The sequence below is a fragment of the Trypanosoma cruzi genome, genomic scaffold (genome assembly GCF_000209065.1).
Source record: "Trypanosoma cruzi strain CL Brener 1047053517019 genomic scaffold, whole genome shotgun sequence".
Classification (NCBI taxonomy): Eukaryota; Euglenozoa; class Kinetoplastea; order Trypanosomatida; family Trypanosomatidae; genus Trypanosoma; species Trypanosoma cruzi.
Genome location: NW_001849424.1, coordinates 51,282 through 79,194, shown reverse-complemented (window position 1 = coordinate 79,194; position 27,913 = coordinate 51,282). Strand labels below are relative to the sequence as shown.

The 27,913-nt window shown below is 47.5% G+C and overlaps 9 protein-coding genes across 9 annotated transcripts, besides 58 other annotated features; all 9 read right to left on the bottom strand.

Annotated features, from left to right (window-relative positions):
• Window positions 1-20: part of a sequence feature (AT_rich) that runs on past the window's edge.
• Window positions 1-6,692: part of a sequence feature (heterozygous, Esmeraldo-like haplotype) that runs on past the window's edge.
• Window positions 95-141: a microsatellite.
• Window positions 207-236: a microsatellite.
• On the bottom strand, window positions 372-6,725 carry Tc00.1047053511001.90 (hypothetical protein, conserved; the record flags this gene model as incomplete). Its single annotated transcript, XM_814535.1, has 1 exon — window positions 372-6,725. The coding sequence occupies one exon, from the start codon at window positions 6,723-6,725 to the stop codon at window positions 372-374; it is 6,354 nt and encodes a 2,117-aa protein (XP_819628.1).
• Window positions 6,693-6,907: a sequence feature (areas merged during assembly that could not be assigned to a particular haplotype. This can correspond to areas where the two haplotypes were merged or to regions with more than two copies in the genome that were merged during assembly.).
• Window positions 6,704-6,837: a sequence feature (A-rich).
• Window positions 6,886-6,907: a microsatellite.
• Window positions 6,908-7,323: a sequence feature (haploid, non-Esmeraldo-like haplotype).
• On the bottom strand, window positions 7,194-9,362 carry Tc00.1047053511001.80 (hypothetical protein, conserved; the record flags this gene model as incomplete). The annotated part of the gene is made up of 1 exon (XM_814534.1): window positions 7,194-9,362. One exon carries the CDS (start codon window positions 9,360-9,362, stop codon window positions 7,194-7,196), a length of 2,169 nt encoding a protein of 722 aa, XP_819627.1.
• Window positions 7,324-27,913: a sequence feature (heterozygous, Esmeraldo-like haplotype).
• Window positions 9,438-9,470: a microsatellite.
• Window positions 9,596-9,618: a microsatellite.
• Window positions 9,619-9,704: a sequence feature (CT-rich).
• Window positions 9,930-9,971: a sequence feature (T-rich).
• Window positions 9,985-13,029, bottom strand: Tc00.1047053511001.70 (phosphatidylinositol-4-phosphate 5-kinase-like, putative; the record flags this gene model as incomplete). The annotated part of the gene is made up of 1 exon (XM_814533.1): window positions 9,985-13,029. One exon carries the CDS (start codon window positions 13,027-13,029, stop codon window positions 9,985-9,987), a length of 3,045 nt encoding a protein of 1,014 aa, XP_819626.1.
• Window positions 13,121-13,157: a microsatellite.
• Window positions 13,297-13,331: a microsatellite.
• Window positions 13,347-13,389: a sequence feature (CT-rich).
• Window positions 13,452-13,474: a microsatellite.
• Window positions 13,492-13,511: a microsatellite.
• Window positions 13,520-13,552: a microsatellite.
• Window positions 13,577-13,623: a microsatellite.
• Window positions 13,695-13,740: a microsatellite.
• Window positions 13,808-13,836: a microsatellite.
• Window positions 13,880-13,914: a microsatellite.
• Window positions 13,916-13,956: a sequence feature (CT-rich).
• Window positions 14,074-14,095: a microsatellite.
• Window positions 14,129-14,149: a microsatellite.
• Window positions 14,205-14,238: a microsatellite.
• Window positions 14,356-14,386: a microsatellite.
• Window positions 14,447-14,514: a microsatellite.
• Window positions 14,616-14,655: a microsatellite.
• Window positions 14,719-14,744: a microsatellite.
• Window positions 14,855-14,897: a microsatellite.
• Window positions 14,986-15,054: a sequence feature (A-rich).
• Window positions 15,331-15,356: a microsatellite.
• Window positions 15,501-15,545: a microsatellite.
• Window positions 15,568-15,603: a sequence feature (AT_rich).
• Window positions 15,616-17,832, bottom strand: Tc00.1047053511001.60 (protein kinase, putative; the record flags this gene model as incomplete). Its single annotated transcript, XM_814532.1, has 1 exon — window positions 15,616-17,832. The coding sequence occupies one exon, from the start codon at window positions 17,830-17,832 to the stop codon at window positions 15,616-15,618; it is 2,217 nt and encodes a 738-aa protein (XP_819625.1).
• Window positions 17,853-17,873: a microsatellite.
• Window positions 18,078-18,122: a microsatellite.
• Window positions 18,143-18,352: a sequence feature (A-rich).
• Window positions 18,462-18,506: a sequence feature (CT-rich).
• Window positions 18,507-18,528: a sequence feature (AT_rich).
• Window positions 18,718-18,761: a microsatellite.
• Window positions 18,898-18,931: a microsatellite.
• Window positions 18,964-18,996: a sequence feature (AT_rich).
• Window positions 19,168-19,205: a repeat region.
• Window positions 19,208-19,238: a microsatellite.
• Window positions 19,237-19,264: a microsatellite.
• Tc00.1047053511001.50 (hypothetical protein, conserved) lies at window positions 19,376-20,860 on the bottom strand (the record flags this gene model as incomplete). The annotated part of the gene is made up of 1 exon (XM_814531.1): window positions 19,376-20,860. One exon carries the CDS (start codon window positions 20,858-20,860, stop codon window positions 19,376-19,378), a length of 1,485 nt encoding a protein of 494 aa, XP_819624.1.
• Window positions 20,945-21,015: a sequence feature (T-rich).
• Window positions 21,377-21,443: a microsatellite.
• Tc00.1047053511001.40 (uncharacterized protein) lies at window positions 21,466-23,115 on the bottom strand (the record flags this gene model as incomplete). The annotated part of the gene is made up of 1 exon (XM_814530.1): window positions 21,466-23,115. One exon carries the CDS (start codon window positions 23,113-23,115, stop codon window positions 21,466-21,468), a length of 1,650 nt encoding a protein of 549 aa, XP_819623.1.
• Window positions 23,029-23,060: a microsatellite.
• Window positions 23,137-23,156: a microsatellite.
• Window positions 23,430-23,467: a microsatellite.
• Window positions 23,516-23,549: a microsatellite.
• Window positions 23,830-23,850: a microsatellite.
• On the bottom strand, window positions 24,102-25,604 carry Tc00.1047053511001.30 (hypothetical protein, conserved; the record flags this gene model as incomplete). The annotated part of the gene is made up of 1 exon (XM_814529.1): window positions 24,102-25,604. The coding sequence occupies one exon, from the start codon at window positions 25,602-25,604 to the stop codon at window positions 24,102-24,104; it is 1,503 nt and encodes a 500-aa protein (XP_819622.1).
• Window positions 25,611-25,640: a microsatellite.
• Window positions 25,833-25,906: a microsatellite.
• Tc00.1047053511001.18 (40S ribosomal protein S3a, putative) lies at window positions 25,986-26,771 on the bottom strand (the record flags this gene model as incomplete). The annotated part of the gene is made up of 1 exon (XM_814551.1): window positions 25,986-26,771. One exon carries the CDS (start codon window positions 26,769-26,771, stop codon window positions 25,986-25,988), a length of 786 nt encoding a protein of 261 aa, XP_819644.1.
• Window positions 26,936-26,957: a microsatellite.
• Window positions 26,980-27,010: a microsatellite.
• On the bottom strand, window positions 27,078-27,863 carry Tc00.1047053511001.9 (40S ribosomal protein S3a, putative; the record flags this gene model as incomplete). The annotated part of the gene is made up of 1 exon (XM_814552.1): window positions 27,078-27,863. The coding sequence occupies one exon, from the start codon at window positions 27,861-27,863 to the stop codon at window positions 27,078-27,080; it is 786 nt and encodes a 261-aa protein (XP_819645.1).

The window sequence follows — 27,913 nt, the reverse complement described above, 5'->3', positions numbered from 1 at the left end:
TAATTTTTTTTTTTTTTTTTCTTTTCCAAACTGGAAACAATAAAAACACACAAAAACGGGGGGGGAAAGCCTTTTCATACAACCTCTCCAGCAAAAACACACAGACAGACACACAGAGATAGATAGATAAAGAGACAAACAACCGTGTGGAAGGGATGAGTGGATGATGATGCGACTGCACGGCACAATGGGGAACAACGAAAGACATATATACATATATATATATATATATATATGTCTTTTGTTTGCTTCTTTGCGGCTGTGGCACCAACATAAGAGGATATTGACGCCAAAAAGAAAAAAAAAAAGGGAGTGAGAAGATTAAATGAATAGTAAAAACAGAGAAAATGATTGCGGTGGCAAGTGCCTGTTTACCTGGTGCCAAAATGTGTCTGAACTGGAGTCGTGTTTCCAGCCGCTGCCGCACGTTCTTGTGCCATTAATACTTGCTTTTCATGCAGCGCTGCCTGCAGGGTCGCATTCATCGCCAACATCTCCGTTTTCAGCATCGCGCTCATGCTCTTGCTTAAATCCAACTGCAGACTGCTCCTGGACGTCATTGCATGCGAGGTCCCCAACGTGAGTGGAATAAACATCGGAAACTTGAAGTTCGGCGCCTTCACAGGGTCGGTGAATGGGGCGCATTCAACCAAGCCGCCTTCTGGGCCTACTCCGGACATTATCGGTGACCGATTTGACTCCCGCGGCGCTTTCCACGCCATAAGTGTATTCATGATGCGTGCCGCTTCCCACATTGTGGAGCGTCGTTTCCGCTCCCGCCGTGCAGCCCTGCGATCTTCCGGATTTCCACTTGTTACATCGTCTGCCTCCTGTAACGACAGTCTTTTCTTCACATTGTCCACAAACAATAAATTATGCGAGCGGCGTCTTGCCTTCTCACGCAAAAGAACTTTGACTCCGCGGTATCGTCGTTTCGCGTCGTCGCCCTTCGTTTTGGTTGTGCCAACGATGTCTGCGGTCAATGGAAGGCTATTCAATGTCGTGCTACAGCCTCCACCATTTTCCGCGCCCTTCTTGCCGGTAAAACGTGGGCGTGGGAGCGGCGATGGCTTCTTAAAGCCTACAGTCACAGGAGGCAAAGGAGACCAGTCCCCTTCATTCATCCGAAACAATGGAGAATCCTGTTGCGGCGTACCCAACGATGGAAGAGAGCGTACCGCAAGGGGTTCCGGGGACGTAAGGGTTGGTGACATGCTGGACTGCGCCACGGTGGAGGTAGCCAAAAAAGGGAATGAGAAACCACCCATGCCACTTCTCGCCGCACGAGGTCCATCCGTGCTACTACCGCCCCCGCCCCCGCCCACAGTCCCGTTGTTACCAAAATCGCTCCTCGGATATGATTCCGGCGGAGACGTCTGTGAGACAAATAGTGAAGGTCCCGTCAAAGAGAGTCCACGGGTATTCGTGCTCCGACGCATAGAATAAGTTGCTGCATTGCCGACCGACGTGGCTGTAACCGTAGCAGTGCCACCAGTTGTTGTATCTGGCAAGCTTAAAAACGTCAAGGCAGAGCGTGTTTCATCGGACGCCGTATTTTTCTCCAAGAATATGTTCGGAGCCGTTTGTAGCGACTTTCGCGAGCGCCTCGGTTCCACAAGGCTCACATGGCGACTAGCCACGTTTGTAACTGACTGCCGCCTCTTCTGTACAGCCCGAAGTTCCGTGACTATGCGCTCAAGCAACTCCACAATGCCACGGTCGTAGTACAACCCTTCTTCAAAGGCTAAAACATACGTGGGGGGACAGCGTTCGGCAGCAAACTGCACAGAGTCCGAGTGCGGCACGCGACTGTAATTCCGTGTCCTCAAAAGAGATGGAAATGACTGCGACTGCCGCTCCCGAGGTGCTGCGCCAAGCCGTGGCAGCTGGGCACCCGATTTAACTGCCCGCATTTCCTCCATGAGTTCAAGCACCGCGGTGTGAATTTCCACCTGCATTTTTGTCCCACTGAGTGCGCCACCAGGCGACAGTAGGCGCTCCTCAATGTAGACCTTCCGCACCAACTCCAGCACTTGCCACGCCGCATCCGTCAGTTTATCAACCGGTGGCTTTGGTGGTGCCTCCACACCCCCGCCAAAACAACCGATGCAATGCACAGAACCCCCTATAGACGGCCGGGCCTCCCAACACCATGTGTAGATGTAGCTGTCCTCACCACTAGTGCAAAGAAAAATGGCTTCGTGTTTGCTGCTCTGGTTGGAATCGGTTTTATTTTCAATGTTATTGTTATCGTCCGCTGCAGCAACATCAGATTCCAGACCCTGGCGAGGAGGTCGCCGAAAGGGTGCATTCTTTTTTGCTGTTTGGGAGTGCACGGTACTCAGATGTATCATGCCCTCCGTCTGCCGCACAAACCGTACAGATGTGGCACTCTGTCGATGCCCTCGCCATCGCCGCAACACAAAAACGTCACTTTCAATGCCTGAAACCATCTCAAGAGGTACCGCCGAATCCCACGCAATAAGATGCATGTCAATTAATAAAATATACCCACTTGCGTCACCCACAGCAAGGTAAAAACCATCATCGCTAAATTCCATCGCTGTTACCGCCTCAAGAGTATATGTGACACGGTAACGCATCACCTCCGACAAGGTGCGCAGATTCCAAAACTGTACAACACCATCGTCTCCACCACTCACGGCATACCCAGTTTCTCTAATAGGCACGATTTGTCCAACGTATCCAAGGGCAGCAAGCTGCTCTCGAAGTAAGACACCAAAGTTTCCAGTAAAGACAGAAGAGGCGGCAATAAACTCATCCGAAAAGAGCAACAACGGCGGTAATTCGGCATCTCTACTATTCCTTTCTTCTTCCTCATTCTCAGTGCTAGTGGCGTTGCTCTCTGTTCGGGACCCCAATGATGTTCCCGTGAATGACGTTTTCGGCCGACCATTGTAGAAAAGATACCGTTCTCGTTGCTGCATAAATTCTCGTGTGAGAGCCACTGGATCTTGTAAAAGGGGTCCAGTGAGCAGCGCGACAAGGTCAAGCGGCGGTGATGGACGACAGTGACCCTTTTCTTCTGACTGCACATTGGGATAAGTGAGTGGTCGTCGTTGGCCGCGATGTATATTCGTCGTTGTGCTTGTTGATGGGGTTACAGTCGTTGTTGTCGTCGTCCTGAGGTGTTGGGTGGGGGCTCGCGGCTGGTCCGACGCGGCGACATTTTCACCCTTTTTCCTGTCCGGTTTTCTCCTCATTGGCGTGTCCGTGAGACGCAAACAGGCAATGGGGCATGTGGTGGCCTCGGCCACAGGCGTCACGCTGATGCCGCCACGGTGGCAAACCACAACAAGGCCGAGGGCGGCGACGATAATGGCGCACGAAACGCCAACGCCTGTTGTCAAAATCGAACGGTGCACGCCACTCGTCGACTCTACTGCCGAAAGCACATCACTTCCCGACGCCAACGCGTAAAGGGCGGTGGTGCCGTTCGGCGACTGCTCCCGTTCAAATGTTCCACAGAGAAAAGACACGGGACGCAAAAAAGCCCTACCACCCGTTGTTACACCACACGCTAACGAGGAGATATCCCCCATTTCTGCGGGAAAGTCAAATGATCGAAGCACCGATCCATTGAAGCTGTTGTACTCCAAAATATGTCGTTCATGCAGAAGTGCGACAAATACATGAGATGACTCCGACTGATCCACAGCAAAGCAGCAAATCCCACCATCAACAGACCATGATCGCACCAAGTCAGTTTGCGCAGACCAACGATACCCCTTCCTCGCAAGTTGTAGGGTCGAATGACTTGCAGAATTACTCTCAGCACCTTCTTCTCTCACCTGTTCCATAGAACTGCGTTCACCTAAACGCAAATCCACCACCTTGGTATTCCAAATAATAACAACGGAGTCATCGGCACTCACCCACAAACTCCAGGCCTGCTGGTAAGCCAATCCAATAACAGGACGCCGATGTCCACAGTAGCCTTCGGGGTATTCATCACGTTGACGGATATCCCATGAGCGCACATGTCGTCCTCCAAGTATCAGCCGATGATCCACAAGATCATAACGGGCTCGCAACATATCCCCTGCCTTCAATGACGAAAGTCCGTCATCCCGTAGGATATGTAAACATTGATAAGAAACAGTGTCAATAAAATACAGCACACGCCTGGTGTCAAGTATTAATAACAATGGTGAGTGAGGTAGGGGTTCAAAAAAAGAGGCATCAATCGGGGTCCCACTGCTTCCGGAGCTTGTAGAAAAGATGCGGAGATCAATTCGGTACAGTTGACGTGACGAGGACGGCGTCCAAAATATAATAATCCGGTCGGCTCCTCCCGTTACAATAAGATTACGTGTCTCATGCCAACATATGCAAGTAATACGTTTTGTATGTCCATTAGGGTGAACGGGTGGCGGCCTGTCAGGGGCTGGCACGCCATCACCCAACGTGACATATGGCAATTGAAGCCGACTCATTTGTCGTACAACGACGGTGCCGTCATCGCTTGCCGTCACTAGAAGATCATGCGCCTCACTTGTCAGAATACTTGTGATTGCTTTGCGGTGAAGTTTGAGTATGAGAACTGGCTTGTGCGTTGTGGGAACCTCCAGTCTTGTCATTGAAAGGTTGGAGATGGTGAATAACTGTGGGCGCAGCTGGTAAAACTGCAAAAACCCCGTCTCAAAGCCAAGCAGGAGAAACACACCAGGAGGGAGGACAGAGGCCGAATTTGTCCGCTCATACCGTGCAAACGCCACAGAACGCGCAAACCAACACTTATTACATGCACGAATATGCTTGGTAGAGTACTCGTGAAAAAAGGATGAACTTAAATATGTTGCCGGGGTACGAATATCCCTTATAGGCTTCCGCTTCGGCTTCTTTTTCTGTGGCGCTGGATACTCATTCATCAAAGTCTCTTTATCTTCCACGAGATTCTTGTCATCCAAATTATCCTCCTTCACGAATTGCGCATCCTCATCAATGGTTCCCCATCCTGTGCTATTCGTCGCCTCCTTCGCCCACTCAACTTCATTTTCAACAAATGGCATGACTGGAAAACGCTGCTTCTGTGCTTCTTCCACTGGCGTCTCAGGTCCATCACCAAACTGCAACAAAACATCCGTTTTAACGGCTCGCCGCTGTTCAAGATGTTCGTACGTCGGTGCCACTACATCCAACCCAATAAAGTAACGAGAGACCTCCGTGAAGAATATCTCAATCGCCTCACGACGGTAGGCGCGCACCTTAAATACAGGTCTTAGCACCACCGCACCACCCTCAACGTTTTCACGGATGTCCTCCTCCAGAAGTGATGGATCAACAACGTTTTTCACATGAGTCTCCTCCAGTTCTCTTCTTTTTGACGGGTTAAGCTGCCAACCTAAACCCGCGCTTGGGGGGAGCGAGCAGCGGCCAATAAAAGTTTTGAGAACCTCGCCCGTCACAACGCTCAGTAGCGTGACGGTACCGTCCATCCCTACCACCGCCAAGATCTCCGCATCGCCGAGGGAGGCCGGGGACAACACCATATCGACAATGGGTGCTCCCGCAGTAAATATAGTTCGTTCATGCACAATGGAAGGCTTGCCGTATGCATCTGCCAGGCGTGGATTGGGCCGCCAAACTTTCACAAGTCCGTCCCAGGCCGCCGTGATGTAGCGCCGGCCCCGATTGGCGAAAAGAAGCCGACTAATGGGCTCCGAGTGATACAAGTGACGCACAAGTGGGCATTGTTGTTGCCAGGGATTCACATTTAAAGGGGTGGGTGTAAAGTTCATATAGCGGTTAGAAATATTTGTTGTATTTCGAACTGTTTTCGTTGCGTCGTTTCCACCTCCCGGCTTACCCTCATTCACGCCATCCCCGCTATCATACCCACCAGCCAGTAGGTCTCGCTGACCACATTGCAGGATGTAACCACTAAACTCATCCCATGAGAGAAAGCCGTCACCATTGGTGTCCATCACACTAAAAAGATTCTCCGCTGCCTCAACGTGGCTAGCGCGCTTTCGCTGGTACGACGTCTTCTTTTGTCGTTGTGAACGACCAGTAAAATTGAAAGAAATTTTCCTGGTCTCTGTAGACGAGCACCCGCACGTACCCAAAGTGTCCATAAACGAGTCCACCGTGCGTCTTCCAGTTCGGATCGGTGGGAAAAGAACATCAAAGTAAGGCTCCACAATGAATCTCTCAAACACCGAGAAGGGAATACCCGCCGTCATCAAAGTACCCATGGAAGCAGCATTATCCGATGCAGGCAAGTACTCACCGGATCTCTTGAGTACTCCCCGCATACTCAACTCCCGCTCTCTGGAATCAATCATGGCATCCAGGTCATTCATCATATCCATTTCACGTAAATTAGCGTCACTCAGGCACGATGCGCTCCGCCTTTTTCTTTTACGGCACCATTCGTATAAAATAAACACAAGCTGCATGCGCTCAAGAATAATAAGAGGAACCGAAGGATTCGAAAGCCGTTCTGACCCTGCTTTCGTCCATACTCCTGTGTCTTCCCAATTTTGCTCCGTACTCTCTGCAGATGACGCCCTGGCAGCCTGCTTCTGTTGCTCAAGCGCCTCTCTCGCCTGCAGCCTGTCGTACACAGAGGAGACCGGTCCACGGAATATGCCGCTGCTTGACAAAGATAATGCATTCACATCCTCCTCACTCCATCCCATTGTTGCGGCAGGAAATCCAAAGGAACGCAGATCTCGAGCCCTCTCATTCCTCTCCTTCATGTCCTTGCCCCCCTCTCCCCTCCCTACTACACCCTTCCGCTTCACTCGTGTTTTTTTTTCTTTCTTTCTTTGTTTGACCTATTTCTTTTCCTTTTCGTTTTCTTCTTCTCCTCTCGTAGGGTCTTCGTGCAATTTATTGGTTTCCCTGCGTATTCTCCGCAAAAAAAAAAAAAAAAAAAAAACGCTTCACTTTTTTGCCTTCCCGGTGCACCCCTTCAATTTTACATCAAATGTGCGGAACTGTGAGCGAAGGAAGCGAAGGATGCAAAAAAAAAAAAAAAAAAGGTACTCCAAACACCCATGCCACACGGCACTGCGGAAAGACATCAATGCAAAGAGTATATATATATATATATAATGTGTGCCCACACGATATCAACCACCACCATCCTCCCGTGTTGCTGCTGCTACTGTCCACATGGCCCGCATCTTTTTTGTTCTTTTTTTATTTTATTGTTTCGCTGGACACTACGCCAAGTCATCGCCAAGAAGGAAGTGCTCGCAGCAGGCGTGAAAATACTCCGCAGTGGCACGGTGCTTGCGACCAAAGCGCAAAAACGCATGCAGTGTTATGTAAGACTTGGTATTGTCCTCTCCTGTAAACGACATGTCTGTCGTTTTCACCACTCCCGGGTTCGCACCGCCGCGTATGTATGCAAAGAGCGCATCTTCTTCTGCTATTTGGGCAGAGGACTTGGCGGTCGCACCGCGCCACATCGTCGTGCGATGAGGAATAAAAAGAATATCGCACAACACGTCGAACATGTCGCGGTCCAAATGCCGATCACACAAGACGCTGTCCATCGTGTCCTCCGCCGTCGCTGTAAGTATCGAGTACAACCCATCGGTTTTTGGCCTTCGAGTGGGATGGCGTACCTCATGGCCGTAAATGAACGTTGACGTCCGTCCCTTCTCCACACCGTCCACGCAGGTAGAGGAAGAGGAAGAGGAAGAGGAGGAAAGAACCAACGATGATGGTGATGGCTCACAATTCCTGTTCGTGTCTATTGACATCTCCTTCTTTTGTGTGAATAGCGTGTCTGCTGCCAGCAACAACAACACGAATGTGCGTCGCAGTACAAACGTCACGGCCACCTCCTCTTCCACCTCGTCCATGTAGACTTCCCTCCCGGTCTGGAGAGTCCCAGGCGATTCCTTTCGCAATGGGAAAGGCTCGGTGTACATGGCGGAGAGGAAGTCACGAAAGGCAATAAAAATGCCTCGAACAGCGGCATGTCGGGAGAGATGATTCAACAGGCGATCGAGGAGAAGTGGATAATCTCCAAACGGCATCAGAAAATTGCCCAGCTCCGACGAAGTCATAAAGCCCTCTGGCACGCAAAAGCGATATCGCCACTGTAGATATATTTTAGGGCCAATAGAATTAACCTTACGAGACCGCAGGGCCGCTGCAAAGCGACACAGCATGTGCTCCATCCGCTCATACGGCATTCCCATAAAATGTGGGTGTCCCACTTCCATGTTAACCGCCTCAACGGGTAACTTCAGCCTATGTGCCAGAAGTATGAGCCTCACGTCCGTTTTGTTATGTTGCGTTGCAGGCACCTTCATGGCATGCGCCATGACACGTCGCACATTTTCCGCGTAAAGCGTGGCGTCTTCCTGTTCCTCGGGTGATGGGTCGTAGACGGGAAGATACGTTAATTCCACCGTGTTGTACACTTGACACATGGTGCGGAGCAGCATCCCCGTCAGTGGCAGCATCGCGCAGCACCAGGACGGGTCAAAATGTGTGTACATGTGTTGCACAAGGAGCGGCTGCACCGGGAGGCCCGCGGCAAATACGTCCGTCTGAAACTGAATGAGTGCCCGTGAGTTTGTATAACATGTTTCGGGAAACACAAGAAGCGGCCAATGACAGTCATTCCTCGTTGCACCGTGCTTCTGCTGCTTCCAAAACATCAGCCTCGACTTTACTTCATGACTCTCAATGCAGTGCTCGCCCCATGCAACTACACGCATCCATCCGGCTTCCGACGGCCCCGCGACAAGCGACACGTTATGCTCGCCAAGTAGCAAAAGACCATCCTGCAACGTACAGTGATTCGCCACAATGACAGGCGCCTCCGCGTAAGAGCCGTCTGCGTGACGGCCGTAATTAAAGACCTTTTGACGATGGATACGCCAGTAGCCGAGAGATAACGTAAGCCACCGCATCACTGCACGTGACAAGCGTCGTCGACTGCGCCTCGGTGCCTGTACACATCCTCTTTGTTCTTCTTCTTTTTTCTGCTGGAGTTCCTCACCTCCACTGCTCCCCTCCCCGAGGATGCTAGTGAGTACCGCAAAAAGCGACGCCAGTGCCAGAAGCAGCAGTGCATACAATACACGCGTGGGTAGAAGCAACAGACCGACAATAAAGACTTTCAGCCACTGCAGCAGAGAGTCTGACACCTCATAATTATAAAAAAAGGGATGACAGGCTTCACGTGGTAATGCCACACGCGGGGCCCGCATAGATTTTTGATGCACTTTCGCCTGCTCTACACCTTCTGGCGTGCCCTCCTTATCGCACCAATGGCTTTGCCCAGACGTCTTGTCACACACAACTTGTGCCAAGGAGGCTACCAACGGCACGGTGGGGTTTTGACAGTTGCTGTCTGTAGATGTAGACATAATGTAATGACTGAATCAATGGACGTCAAAAAAAAAAAAACAGTCAGCACCTACCGTCAGACTCTAGGCGCAATTACACACACACACACACACACACACACGCACACAATGTATGTACAAAAGGATTTGACAGGGGTATATAAAAACAAATAACAGAAATATATATTAAATAAATACAGAGAGATGCATGCAATTAACAAAGGGAAAAGTCCACATCGCCCATACATTCGAGCAAAGAAAAAAAAAAAAAAAAAAAGAGAGAGAGAGAGAGAAATCGTAGTTGAAGCAGAAAGAGAGAAGGAAAAAAGGAAAAAAAGAGAGAAAGAGAAAAGCAGATAAAGAAGCCGCACCAAAAAGCAGCCAATGACTCCAGCAGAACACACACAACAACAACAAAGAAGGAAATAACAAGAAATATTTGTGTATTTATTCCCTTCCCTTCGTTTCCCCAGAGTCCATCTGCATTTTTCCACCTCAAGAGACAAAAAAAAAAAAAAAAAATGACGCAAATTGCTTCCTCGCCCGGAGCCCACATGCATGCATACATAAAAAGGAAAAGACACACACAAAGAAGAAGAAAAAAGAAAAGGAAAAAAAAAAAGAAGAAAATACGTAAATTTGGCTACACTGTAATATTCTCCAGGACTTTGTAAAGACGTTCTGCAAACTCTTTTGGCGGCACAACGCTGATATGCCGCCTGTCATTCCACAATCCCTTGGCAAAGTTCTCAAATCGTTTAGCTGGTGTGTATTCCTGCAGAACATCAATGATGCCAAGGTAGTACACATCCTCTCGCGCTGTTGTGTCATCGCCAGCGGAATAGATAGGGAGGGACAGCAAACCTCCGTCACAACCATGAATACAACTGTTATCCATTTTGTGTAACCGCTCGGCCCCAACGCCAATTGCCTCGGAGGTGACAGTCTGCTGCCAGGAGGATCCACGACGCTCCTTTAGCACAATCGTTTTGGAAGGACCCTCTTTACGTGAAAAGACACGGCTACGCACACCAATCAAACAACTATAATCCACTATATTCAGTGAGTGCAAAAAATTAACGTCAGAGCGGAATTGTGCAAGAACATGGGCGCGTTGCAGCGGACCACAAATGATGAGTTGCGCGGGAAGATCATTATCTTTCAGAAGCAGCGCCCCATAAGAGGTGCGAGGTGCCGTTTCGGTTTTCGTGGAACGACCCACAGTACTACCCTTCACATCATAAATACGATGAATGTAGTATCGGGTAAAGAAAACATTCTGCATGAGTACATACCTCTTGCACGAGCGAAGCCGCAACCATGAGAAGGATAACAGGGCGTAAAAGCGAGGCAGCATCGTATCCGGATTTAGCTCACAGAAAGAAACGTAACTACGAAGAAATCGATTCTTGAGAAATTTAAACTCGCTCTCTTTGAGACTTTTCAGTACAAAATTGCCAAAAAAGATAAATGAGGTTCCACTCTTCCCGGGGGAGATCGACTGCCGCCACATCGCGTTTTCCCCCAACGCTTCTCGAAACTCATTCATTTCCATTCCGAGAAAACTACGAATTTGACTGAAAAGAACAGGGGAATGTAACGTGATGCGGATCTCATCCTCACGGTATTTGCTTGGAGACGATGGATCCATAGCAAAGGTTGAGACAAGGTTGCTATCCGTGTTCTCCTCATGGAATAAAGGAAGAACAGATGGAAAGGGTGTAGCCACCGTCTCCAGCAGCGGTTGATTTTGACAGCAACGGAAGCGCAAGGAGGTCATCTCATCAATAGCACGACGAACTGCAGCGGAGGAAATGTTGCGATACAACCCTTTGGACGTCAGTGGTGACTGCTGGGATTGCAGGGTATCATCTGCCTTCGGAAATGACCTTTCCTCCATGTTAAACCCCCTGTCCTCTTCCGTGACAGAATAACTTGATGTATCCGAGGACAAATAGTGAGCCTCACTGAGTGAACCCTGCGGTTCATGCTCTTGTCGTTCTTGAAGCGTGTCCACCTCACACCCATCCGAGATCCTTCCAAAAGAATTCCTCGTGGATGTTACTGGTGCAGCAGTAACAGCAGCAGCAGAAGAAGAAGAATAAGGAGGATAAGAGCCTAAAATAACTTTCGCAAATGCCACACGGAGAACTTGATGCGCATACCACGTGCGATTGTGAGGACCTTTTGGATCCACTCCAACACCCAACTGATTCGGATTCACATTTGAAATAGTATTAGCGGCGGCCGGTGTCGAGGAATTGAGCTTGCTGACACCTGCACCCGCATCGTCGAAGGAAGACGCAGACAAATGTGTGGGACGTCGGTGCGACAAATGTCGCAACTCCCGCATCGATAAGATCTTTCGAAGTGAAGAAGAAGCCGGCATTGTCACTCTATTCGGTGAAGGTTCCGCCGTTGTATGGGCATCCATCTGCCCTTTGGGCGGGTCCAGAGCGGGATCACGTTTTTTGCCATTCCCATCGTCATTTTCCTCCAACACGGTGCGTAGCATCACCGCATTACGCAGCCGCTGTCGCCGTCCTTCCATTCGTAAAACGGCACGGCTCAAAAATTCTTCCGATGCCTGTGTGTCTGGACGGTCTGACTCCGTTGAGAAATCCCGAAGAGGCTCCTGCTTCGACATGGCTGCCATCGCCCTGTCGTCATTCGGTGAAGTCATACAATCCCGGTACATATCGACAGATGTGTTCTTTGAGTCCGTCCTGCTCAACCGACATGCCGACACCCCCGAAAGTAACAACCCGTTACGGGGCTTTCCTGCAGCATCCTCCACGCAACCACCCATGTCACAAAGAGCAACATTCCGTGGCACATCCAACCCCTCAGCTCCAGCTGTCTGTTCTGCATTCTCCATCGAAACTGCGGTGGATGTTCGACTGTGCGTGGCGAGTTCAACGCTAGGAGTCTCGTGGTATTCCAAATTGGAATCACTCGTGCCGTCGTGTGGACGTAAAAGCAGTGGGGGATCGGGAACAAACTCAGCCGCATTGTCCATTGGCCACGGTTGACGCCTTGCCGCGCGCTTCTCTGCCTCATCTAACGCAAATCGCAGGATCTCCAACTCCGCGGTAAATTCAGCCGCCTGTGCCTTTCTTCGTAGCCGCTCACGAAGTAGCTGCTTTTCCAGTGACCTCACTCGTACCTGAAGTGCCTCTTTGCTCAATTCACAGAAATTGCCATCATCGCGGAGAGTTGGGGAAAGATCACCTAAAAACCCCGCCTCGGCTCCTCCATTGGGTTGTGTGTGCAATGCCGTTTCTTGTCGCGGCGATGATGTCGACACAGGGAGGTCTGCACCACATCGCTGACACGGTGATTGTGATTGTGATTGTTGCTGATGATGATGAGGATGACGATCTTCTTTGAGGGATGTCGTGCTCGACGGCCAGGAGGGACTGCTACCGCTGATGTCATCTCCCTCCTGCGAGCATTCCTCTTCCTCTCCGTTGATATGCAGCACTCCATCATGACCTAGCAACGGCGGCACGTCTTGCGTGTTACAAGGCTGTCGTCCCACTTGTTTCTGCTGCTGCAATCGAACTAAACAACGAAGCAAGGTTCGGTTTTCCCGCTGCAGTCTCTTTTCCTGAAGCCGATTTCGCTTCACCTCCTCCTTAAATGCCCCCACCACCTCCTGCAGCGCCGCACTATCCATCGTGTCCATCCCAATGTGTGTGAATATACTGCACCGCCGCTATCGCAATCCCAGAGGCCGCGGTGCTTCTCCCCTACACACACACACAAAAGCACACAGACTCTCTCTCTCTCTCTCTTTCTTTCTTTCTCTTTTTCCTCATGATTGCAATACATGCATACATACAGAGAGACGCACAGAGAGAGAAAGGCAAAGGGAAGAACAAAAAGAAAAAATTCCTCTGAGTGTCTCATGAGGTGCGAATATGTGCATGAGAAATGACACACACACACACACAGAGAGAGAGGGAGAGAGGGAGAGAGGGAGAGAGAAACAGACACACACACAAAAAAAAAAAAGGAAGGAAAGAAAGAAAGAGATTGAGAAGGATTCACAAAACATCAACAGCACCAACAGTAGCACAAAACACACCACACACATACACATACATGAAAAAAAAAAAAAAAAAAAAGAACAGGAAAGGGGGACATTTTATTATTATTATTATTATTTATCGGATTGTGTGTCTGTATGTGTGTGTGTTTGTGTGCGTAAATGGGGAGGAAATCGATTTCGTACATACAGATAGATAGACAGACAGAGAGACAGAGAGACAGAGAGACAAAGGCACATACACACAATCACACATTGTCTCTGCGTACATTTATACATATAAACAGATTGATAGATGCATGAATAATAATAAATAATAATAAATAATAATAATTAATAATAAAATAAAAGTTTTACTACAATTCCCCTAATAAACCCCAGTCAAGGAGTAAACACTAGGCACATACATGCATATAAACAAACAAACAAACAAACAAACAAACAGGAGAGTCCATCAAATATGTACGTGTGTGTTTGTATGTGCGTAAATAATAATAATAATAATAATAATAATAATAATAAGGAATAAGAAGAAGAAGAAAAAAAAGAAAAAAAGATATAAGATGCAAGACATAAACAGTAATAACAGTGACAGTAGGGGTATGTATTGCAGGTAGTTATGTATGTGGGAAAGTGCACACATGCACGGAAGCGTATAAATAAAGAAGAGAAAACGAAACCAAAAAAAAAAAAAAAAAAAAAAGTTAGAGACAAGGAGAACTGGAGTAATTGAACAACACACACACACACACACACAGATAGATAAATAAATAGAGAGAGAAAGAGAGGCATTGCCCCGCTATCTCCTTTCACTCTCTCTCTCTCTCTCTCTCTGTCATTTCTCTCCTCCCCTCATCTCCGCCTAAACCCCCCTCGGCCCCGAGCCACCCCGGTCCCCCCTCCCTTTTGTTCTTTCTTTGTTTCTTTCTTGTTGATTATTTGGTTGGTTGTTAATTGCAGGAAAAACAAACAAACAAACAAACAAACAAACAAAAAGAATGGTAATACTTCGTGTCAATTTCCGGAAAAATAGAAATATGACGCTGGTATAATCCACACACAAATACACACACACACACACACGCACACACGCACACAACAGATATATACACGTACATACACTATATATATGCATGTATACACGTCCACCCGCCACACTACACCTCCCTCCTTTTTATTTCATACAATGTGTGAAGGCACGGAAAGGAACAATAACGTGCCATAAAAAGGAAAAAGAAAAAAAAGAAAAAAAAAAGAAAAAAACTATTGGCATAAATTAACCCAACATCGCTCATTTCATTCATAGATGCAGGTTACTATGACTTCCTCTCTCTCTCTCTCTCTCTCTCTCTTTTTATTTCACTATTCATTTGTCTTCTCTCATGCCACTCAGCCTCTGTTTATGATGTATTCCATTTGATAAGTGGTAGGGAGCAGATAAATAAAACAATGAAATACGCATAACAAAAAGGAAAACAACAACAACAACAAAAACATAAGCAAAAGACATGTATCCTCTCCTTTACTGTTCTTATGTATATATATATTTTCTTGGCTTTTCATTAATTATCGTCGTCCTCTCCTGCCTACTACTTTATTTATTATTTATTAATTTTATATTTCCTTTCCTTTTTTTTTTATTTATTTTTTCTCTCTTTATTTCAATGCATGCATGGAATCATAAACATTTAACTAAAACCATCATTTTTTCCTTCATTTTCAACCCACACACTTCCATAATATAAAAAAAAACAAAAAACACCCTTTCATTTACTCTGAGAACAGGCGTCATGAAAAGAAGGGGATTTTTTTTTTTTTACTTTTTGAAATGTATACACATCACTAACAATTTATTATTATATATACATGTATAAGTTCTTTTTCTTTCCTTTTTCTCATTCTCTTTGATGAAAGTAAATTATTAATGCATGATCCTTCTTGTTTGTTTGTTTGTTTGCTTCTTTTGGGAAGGCGGAGGGTGGCAGGTGGCAGGTGGCGGGCTCTTTTACTTCTTTCCCCCCTCCTCCCACCCCCACAAACTCTTAATTTTTCTCCCTTGGCTCTTTTTATTTTGTTCTTCCCTTTTTCTGTCTGTGTATACAACCTAATATATATATATGTATGTATGTATGTATGTATGTGTGCATGTGTGTGTATGTGCAATTCTCTTTATTGATAAATATATATATATATTTATTTGTTTATATATTTGCATGAACACTCTCATAGCAGTTCGCTTTCTCCGCGCGGTAGTGTATCTTCCATTGCCTGCTGTCTTTCCACCTCCAGTAAGCTAGAAATAAATGCCACCGCCTCATGAAAATCACGTGTTTTGCCGTAAATACGACGAAAGCGCACAAGTGTGTAACCCAAACTCGCTGGTGCCAATATAACATCTACATCGCAAACACCATTCACCTGATTTACAGCACCTGTGCCACCAAACGCAAGAGCTCGATGCGTCTGTGAAACCGCCGCCTGTGTGGAGGAACTCATGGTATGTTTTAACAACTCATTACCCTTCAACGTCCCATTGTTGAGACTGATGCTATGATTGTTAAGCAACGACTCCGACACCGAGGATTGACCAAAGCCACGGCCCAAGGAAGAGCTCAGAGCAAAGTCCCCCGAAGTACATAATCCCAGCGCCGCGGACGGCGGGCCGGAGGAAGATGCCAACATTGGCCCTGCACTCTCCATTGTGGTACCGGCGAGCAACGCGGCGGAGCCAAGATATCGAAAGGAGTATACATTCTCCGTATCAGACGCAATGTCATCATTGTACATGAACATAAGGCGTTCTCGACAGTTTTTTAACTTTTCTACAACGGCGTTTTGTAATCCAACAACAAAAAATCCATGATTCACGCATTCGGAAACTTTACGCGATTGCAGCAATGCTGCCAAATTTGTGGCGGCCGCAAGTTTTGGTCCCATCGGGTGTCGTACAAGCATTTCCCGCTTAACAACACCCATGAGAAATTTATCAAATGTAATCTCATTTCCAGAAGACGGATCCCGTTCATCAAAGAAGCGCATAAGACTATATATCTCCTCCTCCGTCACTTTAATCTCACAGCGTTTAAAAAGTCGCTTCCACTGATCCACACTGATGGCGCCGGTGTGAAGGTCATCCACGCTGTCGAATGCCAGCCGCAGCTGTCGTACCACCTCCCGTTCCACCATATCCATCTGTGTGCCTATAATTTTTGACAACTGAAAATCATTCCGACGCCGGAAGGGGCGGTGGGCAAGATCCTTTTTCACCCACGTGTCACGAAACTGCTTGTATGTGATGAATGCACTACCCGCATTGCCGGTGAAAAGTTGGATAAGCTCCGAGACGTCCTCCGCCCCTACCCTCTCTCCACGCAACGTCGCAAGCATATCCCGAACTTCATCCCTCGTGATCCTTCCGTAACCATCAATGTCTATTTTGCGAAAAGCGACCTCCAATACGGCCTCCTCCTCCGGGGTCACGTGATGTTGAGTGGAGAAGTCAAGGAAGACCGACGACCGCTTCAGGGAATGGCGGTGAGGAAAAAGGGCAGCATCCAAATTTTCCCCAAACCACTCATCCTCAATGATTTGCTGCAGCGTCGGGCGATCGGTTGGCTCGAGTGCCAGCATCCGTACCAAAATGGACTTGGCACTCTCCGAGAGACGCTTTTGCTCCTCCTCCTCAAAGCTAAATTCCCCAGTTTGAATAAGATGCAATGTCTCCTCATCGTCACGGCCGTCAAACGGCAAACGGCCAGTGAGCATAAAAAACAGAATGATCCCCGCACTCCATAAATCCTGCAGAAAGGGATCTCGTGAGGCAGGAGTCTTTTGCCGTAGGGCCATCTCAGGGGAGGTGTAGTGCAGCGTTCCAATGGGTTGCAGTATCTCCGAATTATCACTTTTATCATCGTCATCAAACCCCACAAGTTGCGGTCTGCTGGAAAATCCAAAGTCACATACAAGCAAATTGTTATTCTCCCCGAGCAGAAGGTTCTCTGCCTTCAGGTCCCCATGAGCCACACCTTTACTGTGGCAATAATCAATGGCAGAGATAAGTTGCTGAAAATACCGTCGGGCATTCACCTCCAAAAAGTAATTTTCGGAGATGACAAGGTCAAACAACTCGCCCTTCTCCGCCAACTCCAATACAAAGTAAAAGGACGAGGTGCTCTGCAGGAATTTGTACATCTTCACCACATGTGGATGCTCGAGAGATTGCATGACAGTTGCTTCCTGTATAATCTTCGACTCACGGCCAATGAAGCAGTCATTCTGCAGGATCTTCAGTGCGAAGCGCACGCCAGACGGGATATATGTCGCGAGGTAGACGGAACCGTAGCTGCCTTCGCCAAGACGCTGGCCAACGACGTAGTCCTTCAGCACCACCGCCTCATCTTCCAGCAGCGACGAACCGGTAAAATGGTTAGTTAACGGCATCCTTACCGCTGTCGCCGGTTTATATATATATATATATATATGTGTTTTTATTGTTTTGTTTGTTTGTTTCTGTGTGAGTGAGTGAATGGTGAGATGAAGGATCGGCAGACGGGAACTCACCAACAGAGGCTCCCAAGACCCACGCACTTCCTGCGCTGAAGAGCGAGACTCACAAGCAGGAGACTTCCTGATTGGTAGAAGGGGACACCAGCCCCCACCCACCCACCCCGCCCTGCCCCTCCTTCCACACACACACACACACACACACACGCACGCACGCACCCAAACACTGTCCTCCCTTTATAATATCCCCTTCCTGTCCCGCCCTCCTTTTTTTTTTTTTTCTCTCTCTTCTTTCTCTCTCTCTTGTCCTTCTCGCCTCGTTCCCACACGAGTTTCTCTTCTTTTTTTCTTTTTTATATAAATTTTTGTGTTTATTTTTCTTCTCCTTCTGCTTTGTTTGTTTTCTGTTTTAATTCTTCTTTTCCTCACTTTTCTAATTTTTTTGTTTTTTTTTTTTGGCTTCTGTAAAATCTTCTCTCGCCTCCTCCCGCCTCCTCGCCCCCACACCTCTCAAACGTCGGCGTACGACCCGCACCTCTTTTTGCGAGGGCCTCCGCGACACCTACAGAAAGAAAGAGAGAGAAAGAGAGAAAAAGAAAGAGAGAAAAAGAAAATAATAATAAATAAATAAAAGGGTGGAGTTTATAAGTGTGTTTGTGTTTGGTAGAAGAGCGTGACGGCAGATGTCATCGTATTTTAAGCTCAAAAAAGAAACAAAAGAACATACATTCATGCAAATACACATGAAGAGAAAGGGAAGACACGGGGATGTGGTGCACACCGGCCCTTTTATTAATGAACCATCAAAAGGCACGCAAAAAGAAACAACAAAAAAACAAAAACAAAAACAAAAACAAAAACAAAAAACGTGGCACGATACCCCCATCGCAACAGACAAACCGGAGAACAAAATTCACATTTATATAAAACTGTACACCACAACAGATACAAACATAAAGAAAAGAAGGAGGGGAAAGGGGAAAGGGGAATTGGCTTTAAACGAAGAGAAGAAGAAGAAAAAAAAAAAAAAAAAAAAGGAATCGAGCAACTCATTTCTCGTCACACATCAAAAATATAAATAAATATAAATAAATATATATTGGGGTTACTTTCCATAAGATATGCGCATTGATTTATTTATTTATTTTTCCCTCGATCTCTCTTTCTTTCATTCTTTCTGCGTTGTACCCCCCACAAGGAATTCCATTCGCGCATGTTTAAATAACATAAAGCAAATCAAACAATACAAAAAAAAATCTCACTGTAATTCACCTCTTTTTTTTTTTTTCTTTCTTTCCCTCCTTCTCTCTAAAACAAAACAACAACAACAACAACAACAGCAAAAAAAAAAAAAAAAAAAAAAAAAAAACGCGTTTTATTTACTCTCCACCTTCTTCTCATCTTTCCTCATGTCTACTGAATATAACGCACGATGCGTCCAAACACTTTTGGTGGTCAAAGAGATGTTACACCCCCAACATCATGTCAAAAATGACGGAAATTTTTTCTTCGGGTCGCCGCTAAGCCACAAAATGGAGCCAAAAAGAAGAATTCGCGCAATATCCAACAATCCCAGTCCTACTGTTCCCACGTACCAACGCATAAATTCCATATGTGTACTGTACAGTGCCTCTCCTTCCTCGAGTAGCATGAAAAAATACAAGGCGGAGCAGCCAAAAGAGAATACCAGTTGCGTAACATAAAGTGCACTTAACCATTGGCTTAACACCACCCCGACAGGGGGCAAAGAAGCACTACATAAATCAAATGCACGCAATGTAGCCACCACGTGGAGGGGTGAATATAATGACAGTGGCGAGGACAGCCGTGAAGGGCGTCGGGCACATAACCATCCAAGCAGTTGCAACAAAACCCCCACATCACAACCCAGAACATACAACGTTCCACAACACGCCAGGTACCCACTTATTGTCCCCACCCAGAAAAATAAATTGTGAATATGAAAAATAACTAAGAAAAACAACATGGCTGTATTGAGAACAACTATAAAGAGAGCACGTCGACTAATAACGCAATGCCAATACTTGAAAATGCCTCGTAGCTTCCCCCGTCCACCGCCGGATTCCCTTTTCCAATCAGCCTTCTTAATTCTCAAATCATGACTCGGGGCATACTCACTCTCCATGTAAGCATATGCCTTCTGTTCGGTATTGAAGGGTGGATTTGTTTTTGGAAAAGTCCCCGGTCTTACCTCGGCGCATCGGTCCGACAGTGTGGCAGGTAAACAACCCTTCTCACCAACTCGTAAATTGGCTACTGCAGCTGTGCCCCCCTTTTGCGTGGCAGTAGCCACTCCCGAAAGACGTAAATTAGATGACACAGAACTACCGCCCCTTCCTCTTCGATTCAAACGGCCTTCCATAACGTGCAGCACCATGTCACAAATACAGAAGAAAAATGCATACAAAACCTGTGAGGGACGCAATAAATCGGTAAGACAATTGGATATAACTGAGAGCCAACCCACGCCCACCATAACACGTTGGGTTAATGGCAGTGAAAATAAGCTCACTATAGGATCTTCGTCATAGTCGTCATCGGCGTCAGACACATCGGTGACTTCCACGGCTGTCCCCACAGTATCATCTCCACAAGAGGATTCAAATATTTCGTTACCAAAAGGAACAGAAGGCCTGCCGTTGTATCCATCCGTGCCCAAATTATTTTGCAACTGAGATGTGCCCCCCATGACTGTCGATGATGTTGCCATCACATTAACAGGTGAAGCAGCAGGATGTGCAGTAGGGGGGGTTTGTAAAAAGGCGTAAGAAGTTTGTACGAAACGCTCCGCATCTGTCGAGAAAAAACCAGACGCGATGTTACCATCCCTCTGGGTCTGCGTAAACACCTTCACCCTACAAAAGACAGACACCATGCAACACAGTAGGATACCGACATCCGCAGAGCCCACTTTCATTCCAAAAGGTTCATTCATAAAACTCATCCTTACTTTTTGTCACCTCCCCCCAGCCTCCCCTCCTCATCTCCCCTCGGTGCGATGTACATGTATACATTTATATGGAGAGACAGAGAAAAATAGGCAAAAAAGAAAAGAAAAGAAAAAGCAGATGGAAATGTAAAGAAACAAAAAAAAAACAAGCCATGATGGATGTATCTTCCTTGACTCCAGTCTCCCCCTTCATTTACTTCCCCTCCTCTCCCTCTATCAATGACTCACCCACCCACCCACCCCGACACGTCGATAAAAAAAAAAAAAAATGACACATATGATCTATATGATGGCCGTTACCGATAGGGATAAAAAAAAAAAAAACATGCATGCGTACACGCATTTATAGCCCCTAAAACCCCCGTAGCAAACGTCACCAGAATCTATATAACTGCTTTATTATGACCAAAAATATAACCCCCTCCACAGGACACTGGAAATGGAGAGATTGGGCAAGCGATAAACAGTGGGATCAAACAACCCCAATAAAAGACTTGTATTAACCTTTTTTAATAATAATAATAATAAATTTAGTCATAATGACAATTCAACAAGAACAACAACAAAAATAAAGATATCGGTCGACATTGGCAATCCCATTATGTTTCCTGCACTGTCAATTCGGATATTTCCAGCGTATCCGAGGACAACATGGACAAGGGAGGATGATTCAATCTTGACAGCTGGTCGTAGTACTGCTCAGCATGGGCCAACGAGACCACCCTTTGCCACACAGTGCCAACCGTAGGCATCGACAGCGCGACCGCGGAAAGAACTTCCTCATTACTACTTTCACTCGCCTTCTCTTCATCTTCGGTATTGTCCCATTCACTGCTACGGTCACAACTGTTACCACGGCTGCTATAAATTTGCTGCGGTAATACGTAAAGAGGGGAAGACGAGGGTACACCAGCAACAGCAGAAGCGAATGCATCAACAAATGCACCGCCATGTTGCGAAGACGGTGTCGCATCCGGCCGCTTTTGCCCATTCGTCACTGGCTTTGAGGATAACGCGGGTTCCGCCAAATTATGCAGATGTTCCACAGAATCGGCATTCGATAAGGGTATTTCCATTCCTCTTTTTGTAGAAGAAGATGCACTTCTGGCAGCATCAGAAGGCACAGGTGACACTTGTCCCTGCATCCGCTTTGGTGTCTCTGGGGAGTAAATGAGTCTTCTCTCCAGAGAAGAAGCCTGCACAAGAGGAGATTCATTTATCTCACAACATTTTTCTTGTGTCGTTGTCGCTGTCGACCTCATGCGGAGATCGGGGACATTCGTTGGAGTTTTATCCATTGTCGCCGGTTTCCCTCCACGGACAATTCTTTTTTCCGGCCTGCACGGCTCATGAATAAATGGCGACCAGTCATGACGGCATGTACTGTCCATTGCGAAGTACTTCTGTTCACTGACGGGTGTCATTGTGGAAAAGGATGGCGTAGGCTGAAAAGAACTCTGATTTTGTAATTTATATAAGCAACAAGATGCCTCACGTGGCTGCATTCCCTCCACGTGTTGCCAATCACCATCAACAACGGTCTCACCGAGAAACAAACAAGCAGAAGGCATTTCTGCACCGTCAGGTGTGAGTCCCACACTTTCCCCACTTCCCACTGCCGTGGTGTCCGCGGTGGGTGACATCCTTTTCGCGACGCCGACATGCTCACAATGAGAATCAAACACCCCTCCTCCCTCGATGGACACGTCTTCGTCGTCACACATGGCATGTTTCCCTGCGGGTTCCCCTTTTCCTTTTTTCCCCTGTCTCTTGGGGGGAAAAAATGATTGCCCATCACGACAACACTCCGCCGCCTTCTCACGGAGGGCCGTCACGGTGAGATGGAGCCGTTTGAACTCGTCTTCCACGCCATCATAAATGTCATTGTACGTCGTTGTTGAGGCCTTCACCACGGCTGGCTGAGGCACCGGCGTCTTCTTCTGCAGCAGCACAGACTCACAGCGACTCAAGCGGCTTTCAAGATTGCCCAATTTCCGGTGTAAATGCCGACGCCACATTTTCATTTGCTGATCCAAATTTAGAAAACCTTCCGTGATGCGGCGTAACGCCGCAGCCGACCGAACATCGTCCACAGGATGGCACGCTGGCCTCGCTGAATACAGAAGCGGCAAGCTCCCCGAGGATGTTCCGTCAACTGGTACCTGCTGCTTCTGCTGCTTCTGCTGCCGCTGCTCTTCGAAAAAAAGATAACGAACTGATGGGTCATGACTGTCGACTGCCATGGTCATGATCCACAAACAAAAATCCTCTTTTTTTTTTTTTTTTTTTTGTGTGTGTGTGTGCAAGTCCAGTAGTAGGCAGTTATTATGTGTTCAACACGGTTCGAGTGTAATAACGACCCGACCTTTCTATCTATGTATATATGCGTGTATCTTTTTATCTATGTATTTGTTTCTGTATGGGAGTAACGTCCTTTCCTTCCTTCCATATGTTCCACAAAAAAAAAAAAAAAAAATCAAAAAATCATTACAGAAAACATAGCGCAACACGGTATTCAATTGTATCCAATCTACCTTGAATCATCTGTGCAATTTGATACAGAAACAGCAACAGCAACAACAACAACAACAACAAAAACAAAATGTATATACACACGGTGAAAGAGAGACAGTCTGTCATTGTGTGTGGATATATATATATATATATATATATATATATATATGTTTCTGTTAAAAAGAAAAAAAACAAAAAAGTATCAAATAACAAATATATGAAACATGTACATTGAAATTTATGTCCTGCTAGACATGTAAATGTTACGTCAGTCCATTTCAATAAATCACACGCATAAAGGAAAACTAAGATGGGTACCAAAAGGACAATAGAGAGAACAATAGCAACAACAAGAGAGGAATAATGCACACAAAAAGATAAAACACATTCTCAAATATGCCTTCAACAGTAGCGATAATTTTCAAGTGTGCAAAGAATACATTTCAAAGTATATATATATATATATATATGTTGGAACATCCTTCTTTTGGTCCCACTTTAAAATGCTCTTTTCGCCTCAATTTTCCTTTCTTCTTTCCTCTTTGATTCCTTTTGTTAGTGTGCTCTTGTTTCTTTTCAAAGATTGACTCGACTCATCCATCCATCCCTCTTTCCGTTGGTGTGTGTGTTTCTTCTTGTTGTTTCCTTCGCCCCCTTCGAAATTATTCTCAACATCCAGAACGGTCAGACGTCCGCCAAAAACATCCCTCATTTCCCCCATTTACTTCAGTTTCGTCATCCACGTCGTCTCATCTGGGTATTCACAGTTGATGTTCGTTGTTGCATCGTATGGCTTGCACACCTGATGCGTGGCCCGTGCGGGGTATCGAATACCAAACGTAAAGCCGTTTCCCTTCCGTGTGTTATCGGCGATGGTGTCATTCTCAACAACATACGAAGGACCACCGTCTCCCAATCCATGCAATTTCTTACTGCGTCTGTAGTCGCCACGGTAAAAGACAGTAACACGAGTCGCTTCGGGTGGCTTGACATCATAACAAAGTGGACCACCGGCGTTTTGAACTAAAAAGCGTTCGCCAAGGCCAAAACCAGCCACAGCCCGGTATCTCGAGGGCCGCACAGCGTCCAAATTCGGATAATACATACTAGGCCCCGAAGCGGCATTCGATGCGGCCGCCGCTGCCTTCTCTTCCATTTCCGCAAGAGCGATTGCATCGTACGGCTGGGCTGCAAAGCGAAACCCATTGGATGTCATCGGTGGCTTCCCCAGATCATACAATCCAGGGCCAACCGCATCACTTGCCGCAGTCTTGGGTTGATAAAATACACGCGCCCCAAGTGAAACGCCTTTGTTGTAGTCCCGGTCAAAATCCGATGGCAGGTAATAAGTATATGGACCCTGTGATAATTCCATTGTACCTCGTACGGTCTTGTGGGGTGGCACAGTCTGTACCGGTGGATGAAACTTAGGTGTACATCGTATATTCTTTCGCATGATTCGGCTCACATCACCGTATTCGGCTGGTCCAGGACCAGTGGACAAGGAGTAATTCGACTTGGAATGGCGACCGCCAAAAAGTGGACCTTCATATAGACGTAATTTTTTTGGTGCGAGGCGGGCAGCGATTGTGGTGGGATCGTCGTAGCTCCCGGGTCCAGGCCCATTTTCTCTTTCAGGAACCCTTCGGACAGAAGTAATGTATTCCTTTTTTTTTGACGTGTCATCACCAAAACGAGGCAACTGATATGCCCCAGGTCCTGGAACTATATCACGAGTCGTCAAGAGCTTCGTCCGCTCACCAAAGTGCGGCCCTTTGTCGCTTGGCTCAAAGGAAGAGGAGATGGCGTACTCGCCAGGGCCCACACCACTACCCAAAGGCTGATCTCGAAGTTTACCGTAGATGGAGTACGCTGGTGTATCGGGTGACAATGCGAGGCTGTACTGCTTCGGAAGTGGGGATAGCTTGCGTCCTTTTTTTTTCCTTAGATTTTCTTTGCTGCTCTTTTCGCTCCCTGCTTTGGCATCTGCAGCCGATTCTGGACCAGACGCTGGGCCGAACACGGTTGAGCGGCACTGACCAACAGTTGATGGTATTTGGTATTCCCCAGGGCCTACGGCCGCCTCTGCTGGTCGCGCGGGGTATTTCTTCAGAATGGATCTCTCCGGAACGTCATTCCGAACCGGAATGTAACTCATCGGCCCCGGACGATGGTCACGCAGCCGCAGATGCGCCCACTCCGTGAATCCACCAATCAACACCATCGTTCCTTTTCTTCTTCTTTTTTTTTTTTTTTTTTTGGCCCTCACCTCCTTTCTGCCCACCAAGACGCCCATAGAAACGCGCAAACAATTAGGAAACAAAAGCAGAAGTAAATATAAAAACACATGTAAGCATAATAAATGTAAAGAAGCAAATAAATTCAATGAAAAGAGGATGCCACGCAACAACCTCCTCTAAATCCGACAAAGAGGGCCCGCTCTTTACACTTAATATATATATATATATATATATATATATATATATATATATATATATATATATATATATATATATATATATATATGCGGAATCACCGTTTCAAAATAGAAAGAAAAAAGAACAAAGAGCTTTCACATCACACATCCTTCCTCCACATGGAAGGCTTAGGCTGTGGCCTCAGCGGCGGGAGCTTCTTGGGCTTCCTCGACGACGCGCGCCTCACCCTCAGCCGAGGCGGGAATCTCGCCGTGTGCATTCAGAAGCGCCTGGGCGTCGAACCGGGGCGTGCGGACCACCTTCACCTTGCGGATGCGGAGATCGCGCAGCGGCACGATGGGGTTGCAGCGCTTTGCCAGGCGGTCGCGCAGGATGTTGCGTGTCAGCAGCGTCACCGCCTCGTTGATGTTCACCTTCGACAGGCGCTGGCGGATGAGGTTCGTGATGCGGTGGCGCACCCACTTCACCAGGCGCGTCTTGGCATAGCAGTTCTTCGACAGCTGGTTGCTCTGCTTCTTCGTGAAGGCGATCACGAAGAGGCGCAGGGTGTAACCGTCCGCAGTCTTCGCCTCCACTGCCGCCTCGATCGTCGTGCACCACTTGCGCAGCAAAAAGTACACGCGGTCAGACGTCATTTCCATGCTGTGGAACTGCGTAAGCAGGTTGCGGCCCTGCACCTCCTGTACAACAAACTTCACCTTGCGGTAGGCGTCATCGTCGCCTTGCGTCTTGTTCAGATCCGCAAGGTTGCTTTCGTACACGCGCCCGCGCAGGTAGTCCGCCGCGATCTTTGTGCCCTGGGTCTTGTTGCAGATGGTCTTGCCAAACTGGCGCACCTCAAAGTTCTTGGGGGCAACCACATCGTACCACTCCTTGCGGCTCATCGTCTCCTGCGCCTTCTTCTTGCCGCGCTTGCCGCCCTTGCTGATGCGTTTGTTCTTCCCAAGCGTCATGACTGACGAAGAGAACTATACGTGCGTGTGTGTATGCTCTATACCCAAGACCAGATGAATGGGAGAAAAGAAGCAAAAGCAGTCGGATAAATAATTCTGCAGAAGTAAACAAAATAAACAACAAATTACAAGAAATCATGGAGCACAAGCCACTCAATCTTCCCTTTTTTTTTTTTTTTTTTTTTTGCGTGTATGATGTGGAAATGACAAAAAAAAAAAAAAAAGAAAGAAAGGAAAAATGACGCTACCTTCAAACAAATTGGAGAGATGTTCCATGACAGTCCATCCTTCCTCCACATGGAAGGCTTAGGCTGTGGCCTCAGCGGCGGGAGCCTCTTGGGCTTCCTCGACGACGCGCGCCTCACCCTCAGCCGAGGCGGGAATCTCGCCGTGTGCATTCAGAAGCGCCTGGGCGTCGAACCGGGGCGTGCGGACCACCTTCACCTTGCGGATGCGGAGATCGCGCAGCGGCACGATGGGGTTGCAGCGCTTTGCCAGGCGGTCGCGCAGGATGTTGCGTGTCAGCAGCGTCACCGCCTCGTTGATGTTCACCTTCGACAGGCGCTGGCGGATGAGGTTCGTGATGCGGTGGCGCACCCACTTCACCAGGCGCGTCTTGGCATAGCAGTTCTTCGACAGCTGGTTGCTCTGCTTCTTCGTGAAGGCGATCACGAAGAGGCGCAGGGTGTAACCGTCCGCAGTCTTCGCCTCCACTGCCGCCTCGATCGTCGTGCACCACTTGCGCAGCAAAAAGTACACGCGGTCAGACGTCATTTCCATGCTGTGGAACTGCGTAAGCAGGTTGCGGCCCTGCACCTCCTGTACAACAAACTTCACCTTGCGGTAGGCGTCATCGTCGCCTTGCGTCTTGTTCAGATCCGCAAGGTTGCTTTCGTACACGCGCCCGCGCAGGTAGTCCGCCGCGATCTTTGTGCCCTGGGTCTTGTTGCAGATGGTCTTGCCAAACTGGCGCACCTCAAAGTTCTTGGGGGCAACCACATCGTACCACTCCTTGCGGCTCATCGTCTCCTGCGCCTTCTTCTTGCCGCGCTTGCCGCCCTTGCTGATGCGTTTGTTCTTCCCAAGCGTCATGACTGACGAAGAGAACTATACGTGCGTGTGTGTATGCTCTATACCCAAGA